The 13979-nt window shown below is 43.5% G+C and overlaps 1 protein-coding gene across 1 annotated transcript in view; it reads left to right on the forward strand.

Moving 5' to 3' along the window:
* The window catches only part of PSMB7 (proteasome 20S subunit beta 7), a 322016-nt gene that overhangs the window by 25464 nt on the left and 282573 nt on the right, over positions 1-13979 (forward strand). Inside the window, exon 2 of the mRNA XM_069609451.1 lies at positions 4132-4225. Coding sequence (XP_069465552.1) covers positions 4132-4225 — 94 coding nt within the window. The remainder of the gene's footprint in view (positions 1-4131; positions 4226-13979) is intronic.

A 13979-nucleotide genomic window follows, 5' to 3' on the forward strand; every position in this document is an offset into this window, starting at 1 on the left:
CTCTTTTCTGCGTACCAGAAATATAGGACTGAAAAACCCGCCTTGGTTTGTGCAGGGGCGAATCGCTTGTTTCGTTGCTAGGCTGCGAATTTCTTTGTCCAAAGCGACGTGGTCTTCCTTGGACATTGGAATGGAAGCAGGACAGGTTGCTTGGAAGGGATGCGCGAAGAATTCTAGGCGCAAGCCGCGTACTGTATCTCTGACCCATGCGTCCCCTGATCAGCAATCCCAAGCATGTGCAAAATAAGCCAACCTCCCCCCTACAGGGATATGGGGCGCAGGCGCTGTGAAGGGCAGACTGACCTGTGGTTTGCAGTTGCTGTGCTGGGTACCGGGCGGCTCTCCTCCAGCCGCGACCTCTGCCTCTCCCTCTCGAAGGGAAGAAGGTCTCTGAGCGATCGTGCCAGGTGTGTTGCTCTCTAGACTGCTGAGATCTTCTATCAAAGGAATATCGGCCGGAAGAGCGACCTCTGCCTCGTCCGGCCCTGGCAAAAATTCTTGAAGAAAACACTCTTTTAATGGATGCTTGCGCTTTGTCCAGCGCGGTAAAGGTGCCTACGAATTTGGACATCTCCTTCATGAAGGAGTCTCCGAAGAGTAGGCCTTGGGCCGTTGCACCAAATTCCGTGTCTGCTAATTCGCATAGTTTAGCGTCTATCTTGTGCAGGATACCTTTGCGGCGTTCCGCTGAAATGGTACAGTTGGCATTGCCCAGCAGACAAATGGCTCTTTGAGCCCAACTTGAAAGTGTCACAGGATCTATTGGTTCTCCTGTGTCAATAGCCGCCTCTGCTAGATCCATTATCTTGGCTAGAGGGCCTGTAATGTCCAGTACCCGGTCTTGGCACGACCTCCAGGCACGATCTATACCTTTTCGTGGATCTTTAATATTCTTTCCTAGGAAAGTAATCATCCTGGAGTCTAACTCAGGCGTTAGGGCCACTTTATCTGGTATTTCGGGGCGTGGACATTCCGCTCTAAGTTTTGCTCGGACCTCTTTGTCCAATGGCTTACGAAGCCTGTTCTTGATGTAATCCGTTGTCCTAGAAGATGACTCCCAATGTGAAGATCTGGGGTGTACCAGATCCTCCGGCACAAACATCCCTTTAGGAGGAAGGGAATCTGTGCTTAACTTCTTCTTAGGGATGGGGGCTGCCACAATCCCTGAGGTAGAGGGTCGCGACGCAATTGAGTGCGTATCTTCTTCAGAGGAGACTGGAGACTGACTGTGAAAGTCGAGCTCCTCTTGATCCTGGCCCTGTTGATATTCTTCTGGGCTTAGAGATGTGATATCCCTGAATTCTTCCTCCGGGTAGGAGGGTTCATCTGCGGAAGGGGGTCCCTTCCTGTCCAAAAAAGCTTTTTTTAAGCCTGGAGAAGGCGTCTGATAGGGCAGCAGTGGCTGGTTCTGTCTGGCTCGGGGGGGTCGTAGAGTTCTTACTCAGGCGAGCCGGTGTACATCCCCCTTCTGAAAGGTGCTTCCTTTTCTGAGTCTTTTTCTTTGGTAGGGATTTGTCTTGCAAATGCTCCTCCATGTCATCCAGGCGCTGCTGAATAGGCATAAGCATTTGTGTCACCGCTTTTTTTATGCTGGTCTCCACTGTGGAACCCAGTACTTTCTTTAGGCTGGAAGCCATAGCCACTTCATTAAAATCATAAATCTCTTCCTCCTGACCAGACCAATCCTGGCTCTCTTGAGGGAAGTATTGTGCTGCCATTACTTTAAGCACCTTTCAATTCACCCTACCTCTTTTTTTTTTTTTTTTTTTTTTAATTGTGTGTGGGCAGACCGCCTTCTCTCAATGCCCAATGAAGGAGCTGAGGAGAGTTATGAAAGCCCTAACCAGAAGGGCACGGAGCAGTGATCAGCTGTCCTTCAAATTCCTCTCTTTTTTTTTTTTTTTTTTTTTTAAAATCAAATTCGGCACAGTTCGTTGAGATCAGCTCCTGGCACTCGCGATCGCTAATCCGCTGTGAAATTACAACGGAAAGCGATCGCGAGCGCCAGAAAGCTGAGGAGCGGACCTGCGACGGCAGGAGCTCCCTCTGGTGGCCGCTCGAGGCACCGCGGTCACTTCGCGGTTTCCTTTAAGCTCTGCGAACACGGGTCGCAGTAAAATGAAAGAAAAAGATCCGCGGGCTTTACGCTCGCAATATTAACAAAATAAACAGCCGAACGAAGGCTGAGAAAGGCGAAGTACTCTCCGGCGCCGGCCGGAAGCGGTCGGCGTCGGAGAGAAAACACTGACACACTCGAAGTGCGCTCGACGAACGAAGTCGAGAGATTATTTCTCACTATTACGCGCGACGAACGTAGCGCAAATCATAAAACAATCATTTCAAAATACATAATAAACATGACAAACATATCCAGAAAATGATGTACTTATCTCTTGCTGTGAGCAGCAAAGAAAGAGGAAGTGGCATCATTTTCAGGACTGTTTATGCAGGGACCTTTCCTTGTCATTGGACGTTTCGAGTCACATGTTGGTGACCTCATGTTGAACTTTTCACAGTCCTGGGAAATGGAGTTTTCTTGTGTTTCTCAACTCTCAAGATTTTAGAGTGTTTGACTTGTTTTTTCTTGTTACATACATATTTTTCAGCATTCTGAAGAAATATTTCTTGCTGCTGAGCTTCCTTTAATAATTTAATAAAAGAAAGAGAAGCATAATGGGAGCCTCCGGTCTTGACATAGAATCGGTCTGTGTAGCATATTTGGTCAATAATGCACAGACGAAAGGCAACAGGTGTCTAAGGGGGTTTCACGGGGAGGGGAGTGGGAAAGAGAGAAAAAAAAGAGAATGCTTTTTAAAAATTCTAGCAATTCCTGGATGAAGGTCTCTCTGATGCAAAACGAGTAGCCAGGTTCTAGCATGTGCTGCGAAATATGTCACAGAAAATGGAGATCTTAAATAGAGTAATATTCCGGGCTTTTGCTGCAAAATTGAGCGTCCGTTCGCTCCTGCAGAGTGGCAGATTACTGCAAAAAAACAAGCATTTGTCAAACTCGTAAAATTCACATCCTTGCCACCAATTTCTTTTAATGTATTTTTTACCATGGACTCTGACATGAGTGGGGGCGTGGGTATGCCGAGGTAGGCAGATGGAAGAGCATGCTGTACGTAAATATGGCCAATTGGTTTTGGAGGACTAAATTTTGTCATGGGAACCCCTACTCTCAAAACCACCTCCTCTTCATTTAGCCTTTCACTAACTGATCTTAAGTTGTACCCAAATAAGTACCTTCGGGAGGGGTCGGGGGATGCAATTGGAGAGCTACGCGGCACTGGTGGCCACATGAGAGAAGCCACTACAGTAGAAACACTGCAAAGTTTTTTTTTTGGTTTTTTTTGCACAGGCTGTTCCATAGATTGACAAGGCAGGATGGCAATTGTTTGTGTGATGTAGCTCAATCCCAACAAAGAATTTGAATGGCAGGTTTTCTCTATGCAGAGCAAAACCTCAGAACGATGAACGAAAAGTAACGTCCCTTTTATTACTCCTGCTAGTAAGGGCATGTGCACTGGGATAGCCTTGTAACCGAATGTTTCATGGCACAGCCGTCTTGCATAGAATGTTAACGAAAGGACATGCCACTGAACATATTGATATATTAGGGGCTTTGTGGCTTAACTTGCTCATTTCAAGTTTGTCGTCCTATAGGTGAGATTTTCTTATGTGAGATGTTTGCCCTTAAAGTCTTATATATTTGTAAAATTAATTTCTGGCTGTGTACGGAAACTTAGCTGGGAATGTGCAGTCAAAGGGGCTGGGGGTGGTTTGTTTGTGTGTGTTGAGGGTAAGGTTATCATTGGTAATTGCAGGTTGGGTTTGGAGTATCTGCAATGTCTCGCCAAACCTCTGCTTCAGAGCATCACCGGTATGCATCAAGTTTGTGAGTCGTCTTGGAAATGTGGGGTGTTGGCTTTGCATGGTTGTGAGGTGGAGAATGTTGCTGTTATCTGCTTGGGGCTTGGCCTGTGTATCTGATGTTAACACAACTCTACATTTGTGTACTTGAAGAACCTTTACACCACACATTTGAAATAATTGTTTTTGGATTTGTGAAGTATTTTTTTTTTTTTTTTTGTGTACAATTTTCTAAATTATTCTCTTCTTTTTGTGTAGAAATGCAGTTCTTGAAGCAGAATTCACTGAAAAGGGTCACAAGCTTCCTGCTGCCCGTAAAACCGGTACTACCATTGTGGGACTTGTTTTTAAAGTAAGGTTTACTGACACTCATTTTAAAAGTTAAAATACTTCTATTTTTGTTGTGCTTGCATGATTTTCAGTTTTCAGGAAACAAAATACTTCACTGTGCCCCATTATCTCGAATTGTTTTGAAGCCAAAAAGTGGCTATGTCGAGTCCTTTCTTTTGATTTATTTAGAAACATATTGATCCATTGCCCAGCCCCTTCAAATGCATATCCATGGGGACTCTGCTGTTGATCAGGAAGATCATCTTTGGACAAACTGCTACATAGTGTGCACAATCGATAATTCTTTGCTACCTCTTTAGTGCATTTTTTTGACAGAATACAGTACAAATGTACATTTTGGAAATGTCTCTTACCCTTTCTCCTTTATTGTTGTCCTACGTGGGGAAGCGTTTATGTATTTTTTTTGTATTTATATATCGCCGGAAACTGGCCCGGAGGCTTGTGGACGCTCCAAACAAGAGACAAACACGACAAAAAATACAAGCATCAAATCCAGCATATAGAATTTAACACCAGAAAACGATGTAAAGAGAAAAAACATCTATGAAGCCAGGTCCAGAACAATTTTCATGTTAGACACAGATGACTTAACATTAAAATGTTTACACAAATTCATTAAACCGAGGTGGTTCCGCTTGCCGCACCCAATCATTATGCACTCTTCAGCAGTGCCATTGCACCAGTCCTTAATTTGAATCGTAAGCAGGAGTCTAAATTCTTGTGCTCGAACACAGCCACAGCCCACCCTGCTCCGCAACCAAACCAGGACTTTATTTTTGAGAGCTTCTCTGATCTCTCCGCTCTGTCAACATTTGTAATAACATTTCTATGATCGTTAACTAGATTTCTTAAGTTGGGATCAAAGATTTCAGGCATTTTAGATTTTTTTTTTAATACAAACCTGTTCAGAAGGAAAGTTGGTCCATCTATCCCCGGTCCTTCAAATCGGAAGACTTATTCAATAATGACAGACCTGCAGATATGGGCTGCTGGGCAAATCAGTGTTTGTTTCTTCTTTTCAGAGTCGGCAATAACCACACTATCACAGTCCATCGGATCAGTTTGGCATGCTATGTCCATCATATTAACATGTGACTGCAACACGGCCAAATCATTTTTGCAAGCTTTATCAATGCTCTCAATTTCATCTCAGTCTGACAGGCTAAATTAGTCCTGCCTGGTGGCGCCTGTAATAAGATATCATACAAAGATTACACCCATCGGTGGAAATCCATACTGCTTTTACATTGGCTGAGATCACTTAATTTCCAAGTGGGACTGTGCAAGCATCTACCCCGTTCTCCATAATCTTTAGAGGGGACTTTAAAGCTTTATCCACAGCTAAGGACAATCAATCTGCATTGCCACTCATCCCTCTACTAAAATCCAACTCTGACAGACCCTCAGAAGCCTTCTGACAGCCAGCCTCCCTTACTCCACTCCAAACTAACCGTTGTGTTATACGAAAAGCACCCTTTTCATCCTCGGCGATACCCAGTCGTTCCTTCTGAAGGCGTGGTCTCCTGCGCACACTCCTTCTCAAGACTTTGGAGACACAACCCGTACTTGACATCACATGACCAGGAGAGGAGCAGCTTTCTCAGTGTGCCAATTCCAGTGACTTTAAAACATGGGCTTTATTAAAAGTCATCTCAAGAAGAAAAACACTGAAAAACGAAATTGTACAAGACCTTTATCCATTAACACGATCAGTAAATGCAGAAGATCTAAGACAGGTAGTCGGCCCCAGAAAAGGGTTATATCAAACAATAGCCGTTATCTCAGATGCAAATGTTTTCTTTTATAACTAATTTTGGTAGTCTAGCTTTAAATAAAATTTTGACTATTTTTCAAGACCCTCCCCCAGCCCCCAATGTGATTGCTGAATTCCTCTGCAGCTGGCACTCGCAGATCATGAATTATCTGTGCACAAGATCATTCAGTTTTACATTAGCAAGACAGGTGACTGTTGCTGCCAACGTTTCAAACTTTGTGTTTTCAAGGGCCACGTTACCTTTTCTTCCTCTTATAGCAGGTTGCTTGTGGTGGGTGACATACTCATCCAGATTGTATGTATTCTAAATATTCACGAGGACAATCAAATTAACTAATCTCGCCTAGTAGCCTGACCCATTTATACAGATTAAAACTCATCCAGAAGCGTCTTTTGTTTTCATCTGTTACTACACTTGAAAAGAATGTTTCTTCTGCTGTGTATGTTACCCAACTTTGGGCATCTCAAAACTTCTGTGCCCTAGAAAATCTGTCAGTTACAAAGAGTGCAAACCATTTTTCAACGATACCTCTGTACAGGAATGTATGTGAAAAACCTTTGTGTTGTCTCCTTGCAGTGACCGCAACGACCACAATGTCAGTCAGTGATGTGTGGGTCTGGCTACTGGAAGGTCTTGGCAATTGCCATTTCTCATGCTGCCAATGAATTGCCTTCTTCATCACAAAACTCATAATGTCACATCATTGAGTGTTACTTCTAATCGCTTCACTGAGTCTGTATCAGTTGTTTTGTCTTCTGGTTTACTGGCATGTTGTGAATTGTAACTCCTGAAGTATAATCTGCCTCCTCTTGGGTGTAAAGTCTAGTTCAGGGTTTACGTTTGAAGTTTATGTATTGTATCGCACAATTGATTTCACTTTTGAGGAGAGCCCCCTAATTTCTGCTTTTATTTTTTTGTAAGAAAGTGGTTTTGGTCAAACAATTCGTATTTAATAAAAACAAATTTAAAAACATGCAAAACCTATTCATGGCACCTTGTCTTCACACACGCTTCGGAGTGAGATCCCTGATTGAACCTGTGGAGTCGGAACAGCAGCCGCGCTATAGATGTCGCAAGAGGTTGTGATCTGTTTATTTGGTACTCGGGTACTCGGGTGAACCGAGATATAGGTTCTATGTCGTTTTACCCACCACAGTTTTTTCAAGAGATTTTTTACCCATTTAATTTGGGGTCGGGGGTTCCCACATTTCCCTATGTTATTAACCCCTTTTAATCCCTTACCCGACCCCATATATATACATTGTTTTTTTCGATGGCATTTTTCCAGAAAACAGTCCATCAAAAAACGATTGGCAGAAAAAGCACGTCGTACTGGGGTATATGCTGTTCAAATAATCTAGGATAGAAAGTACAAAGGCATTAATTGCCTGCACCCAACTTTAGAAATCTGTAAACTGGAATAATGTGCCCAGTATGTGAAGAGTGAAAACGCCCCATTTCGCTATTGCGGTAACCTGTGGTGTCTGGGAGAGATTGGAGACTAGCAAAGCTGCATTTGCCCTACCTTCGTCAGCCAGAGACTTAATGTCCTGCTCCTCAGTGGTTTACCCACAGTCAATATCTTCCTATTTGCCAGATTCAGTTTTAGGCTGTTCTCCTTCCTCCAAGTCCAGATAGCCATTGAAGCGGTCGTGGAAAAAGTGTGCAGCGCTCCAGATGTTTTGGCTCAAGACTCCCATGATCCTACAGCTAATGGGAGTTGTGGATCAAAACATCTGGTCTGCAGGGCACCCACCAGTGCAGTAAACACTCTAGCTCCATTTGCTCATCAGTGCTCAGATGAAAAATCATTTGGGTGTCTTACTCATTCTATGTGTTGAACCCATAGGATTTAATGACCACGAATAAGGAAATGATCCACACTTTGAAAAGTAGGGGGAACAAAGTTGAGCCCTGCTGAACACGATATTTCAAATGAGGTTTAGGGGAAAACGGGGACACTGTCCCTGATTAGTGCCTGTCACATAAAACTATTCCAGCCATCTCTGTACCCTGCCGCTATATCCCGCCATCCCAAAGCTCTGCAGTAAGGTTTCATGGCAAACGTTATCGAGTGCGGCGACCTGTCCAGCAGAATCCGATCTCCAGTTTCACCTTGCGTTGTTATCCAGTATGCAATGGTGTGAATGACATGCTTTTGCCCCATGTGCTGACCTGAACCTGGGTTTGCTGATTTAAAATATTATTCTCTTGCACATAGTGCTGGCATTAGTTTGGACATATAAGGAAGGTTCGAGATCTGGCAGTAGTTTGATAAATCGCTCGTATCTGCTATAAATTTCCTCAAAGGGTGTAATACCAATCCATTGCGGTTCAGCGTGCACAAGTGCGTATCTGTGAGCGAGAGGGGTACTATTTGGCTGTTACATGTAGGCATAGTTTTGGAAAACGTGTCGCCCCTGAAAAGGTTGAAGCGCTTTTATGGAAAATGTAGCGAATTATTTTGTTTCACTCGCACTTTCCTTCTTAATGCTTTAACATTCGTAGGAAACAGCATTCAGCAGTGGACTCATCTATCCTATCTCTCCATCTGTTCTATTGCGCCGCTCGCCCATAAGTCTTAGGCGCTCACAAGGAACAGAGAGATGAAATAAAACAAAGGTCTTAAGATGTTTCTTAAATGTGTGCTGTCTACATACAACCTAGGTGTAGGGCATTCCAAAGGGCAGGTGCCCACGCATTAAAGCCTGTAACACCTTTTGTGTTGAATGATACACGAGGTTGAAGGAGTCGATGTGATTATTTGAGCGTAGAATATGCACAGGCGTTGCTTTCTGAACTCTAGACGTGAGGTACAAGGGTGCTTCACCATTCAAACATTTAAACACCATCAAAGAGCCCTTGAACGAGTTCTCTGGTCAACGGTGAGCCAATGCAGCTTCCTCCAGGCATTTGACACCTATGACTTAAGTCCACAGACAGCTCGCACAGCTCCATTCTGGAGCACCTGTAGCTTCTTTGTTCTTTAGAGAAGGACCTCTTGTGAAAATGAAAATGACTTGTGTTGCCAGGCAATGACTTAAGTCGCTTATGTAAAGCATTTTTCTGGGATTTATTTTCCATTGTCATAAAACATGTAATTTGACATGCAACTTCATGGATGGCTCTGCCACAGAGTCGTCGGGCGCAGCTGGGTATTGAAGTCTTGTAACCGTACTCTTCATGAGGCAAGCAAGCTGAATTTCCTGAACAAACTGACTGGTATATTTCCGAAACTGAAATGACTGTTGTCTTGCCTTCTTACCACCACCAATGCAATGAACAAAGCCTGCTGGGCAAAGCACCAAGAACACACAGCTGCAGTGAACTGAGTGGCCATCGGCTGGACTTTGTTGGGAGACAGTTTGTATACCCGAGTGGCGTATGTGGGGAAAGCTTTTTTGTTTTGTTTTGATCAGTTATGTAGTTCTTCCATTGCCCAGGCTACTAGGGTGAACACTGTTGACCCAGGCTGACTGACATTGTGAGGTCTGTCCCATTGGTTAGTTTGCAACCATCTTTGGGTCAAACATTGAAGTCTGATCATTCCACAAGTTTTGTTCCTATGTTCTGGGTGAGCAGGCAACGGAAGATAATAGTGAATGAAGGAAGAGTCCTGATGTGGAGCTGAATGCATGTGAATTACTTGATCATTTGATGAGAGGGTGGGAGGGTAGTAGATATCTGGGCAGACCTTTGCTGATCAGATTATTTCATTTCATGACTTCCCTCCCATATCAGAGTTTAGCTGCCTTATTTAACAGATTATGGCACTGGAGTATTCTAGAGCTTTGCTCAGCCAATGGAATGAATGAAGTGGAATTTGCATGTTTCCAACTCCTAAATACCAATCTCCCTCACTGCTCTAATTATTTAGCCCGGTCAATTCCTCTGTTGATGAGTTTCAAGTATAATGAAGCTCCAAATGAAGTGAGCAAATATTTCAAGGTTTCTCCTTCTAAGTGTGCCTTTGACCCTCTACTTGCACATCAGATTCAATATTTTGGCTCAATAGAAAGTCTTTCCCAGAGTTTGACACCAACCTACTTTACATTGGTGACCAAGATTGTATACTGGCGAGCAAGATGGTAAATGTACAATTTTAGGATAGCGCGCCTGGAACCAAAATAATTAAAGGCCAGAAGAAGTCCCACTCGAGCTTCACAAATTAAAAAATGGCATTGAACTCATGATGTAAATTGGCCATGGAACTTGGATATTTAGTACGTTCAAGTACAAACTTACACCGCCAACGTTGTCTGTGAAAGCTAATTTGGCAGATGTGCTAAGAAAGTGAATGACCGAGAATTACTGGTGACAAAACCAGGTATTTATTGAACATTCGTAGCCTACTCTTGCAGCTAGGTTTTCTTGATGTCCTAATTGCAGGAAAGGTGCTAGTCGATATCTTGGACGGTCAGAGGGTTTTTCAGTGAGATGGCAGAGAAAATGCCACAAACCCTAGTGTTGCGGTTCTTTGGAATGTGCAGTGTTTTTTTTCCAGAGGAAGAGCAAAGACATCTGGCAGTAAGTGTAGTACTTGAACTTTTACTTTTAAGATCAACCTTCATGATGAAAAGCCCACTGAACAATGCAGAGGGACTTTGGCTTTATTCTCTTTGCCACTACTTTAATCCAATGTGGTGGGACCAAAGGCAAGATTTTTGTTTTTCTGAGGTCTTGACAGCAGGTGGGGCACGTCGTTTTGGATTCTGTGCAGTCTACCTAGGAGAGAGATTTTAAGGTAAAGGCTCTTATGCCCCAGCCTGGAGGAATTAGATTGTTGATTAGTGATACTATTGAGGAAAGGATTATTTAGTTTGTCAATGTGGAATGTCGCTTGATTTGTTGAGGCTTACGAAAGCAGCTTTGAAGCAGAAACTAATTATGACTTTTTATAGTACGCAGCACGCCCAGAGGCCTCAGTATGCATAGCACTTTACAGCAATAGGACACAGGTAATGCAGGGACATACCACGTCATAGGAGACGGATCACAAGAAAAAAATGATCAGAATTAGAGATTGTTTTAACAGCTTTATTAAAATGGCAAAGATCTGGAATAATTCTCAAATACATGGGCAATGAATTCCAGGGGCCGGGAGCGCATACATCAAAGCTAGTACCTACAAAGGACTGCAGTTTATGACGAGGCTGAAAAAGATTGTGGCCATTGGAGCATAAGGATCGTACAAATGGATTCTCTTAGTCATATACACAGGGGCTTGTTGGTGAAGACATTTGTTCTTTGTAGATCCAGCAAAGAGGCTATTACAATAGTTGATCTTGGAATTTATTAGTGCCGTTGCTAAAGATGCAACATTACTATCAGGAAGATATGGTTTAATCTGCCGATGAGTTTGGTATAATCGCATGTAGATTTGATGTGAGTGACATGCTTTTTCATATTGAGATTATAATCCAAGTATACACCAAGTGTTTTTACCCAGGGGCCTGTTTTGATCGTAGAGCGTGACGAGATTGAAGTGGTGGCTATATCTAGGTCATAATGTGGACAGTCGCAGGCTGGAGCCCACTAGCATTAGCTCTGTTTAATGCAAGAGTTATTGTTTATCTATTTTTGGATGATGTCATATACCGAGGCAATGGTGCGAGTCCCTGTAATAATCCCCAGTTAACTCTGACCACCTGCATGTTGGCATAATTGGTATATTTAATACTGCGCTCGTCCAGGAGGTCAATGAGTGGGCGGATATAAAGTGTAGGCGACAGAGAGGCACCCTGCGGAACACCACAGGTAAGGGGGAGATTGAAAGCTGTCTACAGTCACACTAGCTAATCTAGGCCCCAAAAAGGAAGAAAGCCAATCCAATGTAGGTTCCGCACAGTTAGCTATGCTCTTCAATCTCTCGAAGTAACAAGTGATCAGTAAGATCAAACGCGGACGAGATATCGAGCAACCTAAAGATGCCCACACATCCTGAGTCCACAATACTTGTCGGGTTAGCTCTTAAATGAAGTGTAGTGGTCTAGGTGCCATGCTTGTCACGGAAGCCGGATTGCGAGGAACTCTCTAAGTTGCCAGTTCCTATGTGTTTTTGGAACTGTAGATCTGCAGCTCTATCCAAAATCTTAAGCAAGAAGGGAACATTAGTAACATATCTGTATTTATTCACTTCCAAAGGATCCAAGGATTCCTTTTTTAAATTGGAGTGATCCATACATTTTTCAAACATGCTGGTACCGTGGAATTGAGAAAAAAGAAGTTGATAATGTTAGTAATAAGGGGAGCAAGACAAATGAGGCCTTTTCTTAACAACACTGGCCGGGCATACGTCACCGGGACAGGATGTCGGTTTAAAGCCACTAACAATTTTGATCAAATCCTCTTCAGTTGTTTCGCAGAACCGCAACTTGTGATGACCTTCATTTCAGAAGGTGACCTTGGAGGTGGGAGGAGGGCTAGGGGGGGGGGTCAGGGTAGTATTTGGTGCGTTTGAAGGTGTTGGATAAGAATGTGTAGAGTCCAACTAGTTAGTGTGGGACTTTACAAGACTTATCTCTTAGTATTAGATAACCCACCTTTGCATATAGGCCTGTGCTACACAACTTACTAAAGTGACTGAGCAGCCAGGCTTATCTTAAGAAGGTTAAGGTGAGCTGTAGATCTGTACATCCAAGTAAACTCTTACAGTTAAAGCTATAGTATACATATTTATATATACACAAGGATAATTAGCCAGTCTTTAAAAAGCAGCAACTAATAGTAACATTAAATCAAACATTATGGTTCAGTTCAACAAGGGCAATAAAGTAGGTGAGTAAACCTTTCTTATGCTAAACCTGTTCCAGCACACTGAGTGATGTCATTTGAAGTCAGTATTAGCACTTGTTTGTGATCACCATTACAATATTGAGTTTCAAGGACAGAAAAGTTAGTCAGATCAGAACATACTTGATAAGTAGTAAAACTGTTAGATTCTCCCAGAGAGCTGTAGGCAGTATTTTATCCCAGCAAGAATGGTGTTCAACAATTAAAACCTGAGGGAACAAGCACTGCCAAAGCCAATAGGTTCAGAATAGGAGCCTTTAGGGAGCTAGGGCAGCCAAAGTCAATGGGCCAGTTCAAAGTTCTGATGCTCTCTTCTTAGAAAATGTTTTAAAATAGTCAGTAGTTCAGTAGGAAAATCACAGGAGCTCAAGAGGATCCACCTCTAAGAAGCACAAGCTGGGAGGCCAGTGCAGGTGAGCTGAGGTAAATTCAAAAGGGTTTAAAATGGCACTCCCCAAGGTAGGAAGCACCACAAATGGCAAAATGTAGATGTACCCCAAGCCCCACAGTACATGAGAATTGAAGAATCGGTTCCACCTGGGGATGCCTTCCTGTTGCATTGTAGCAAACCCTTGTTCCTGGTCTTTAGTCATGACGAAAGGGAGGACGTCTGGTAGGCTACTGCAGCAGCATTTGAGAGAGGAACTATGCAGAAATGGATTCTCCTGGATTCAGTGGCATTTTGTGGTTTTGGTGCCTTTTTTGGCACTAAAGTAGAACGAAAAGCTCAAGTCGGAAGTTACTTGATCCCTCGGTCCAGGACTCTGGGTGAAGGTTTCCTGCTTCTGTTGGGTCCTCTGGATTCCCACGAAGTTTTGGCCGGATTCGCACTTCCGAAGACAATGCACTCAATGGTTGGGGGGGTCCCTGTGCATTGGGATTCTGCAGCTTTGGAAAGTCGCAGCAAGCTGGGGCTTGTGCCAAAATTAAGTTTGACCTGAGGTTAGTTGGTCCGTCCAGCCTAAGGGAGGAAGTAATCCCTTGCAGGTCCTCCCAGTAGAAACAAATACTGGGTCAGCTCAGCTGCAGGGCTTCAACTGGACCCTTCACGGTCCAGTAGGGTGCTGCTGGCGTCTCTTCATGTTCATCGGATGTTGTCCTCCAGTGGTCAGCTCTGCCTCGCATGTGCAAGCCAGGCACTTACACAGACTAGGCTTATAATAAGGAAGCATGTGTTGTTGTTATGAA

This window comes from Ambystoma mexicanum, chromosome 8, assembly GCF_040938575.1.
Source record: "Ambystoma mexicanum isolate Mex_15411 chromosome 8, UKY_AmexF1_1, whole genome shotgun sequence".
NCBI classification, from domain to species: domain Eukaryota; kingdom Metazoa; phylum Chordata; class Amphibia; order Caudata; family Ambystomatidae; genus Ambystoma; species Ambystoma mexicanum.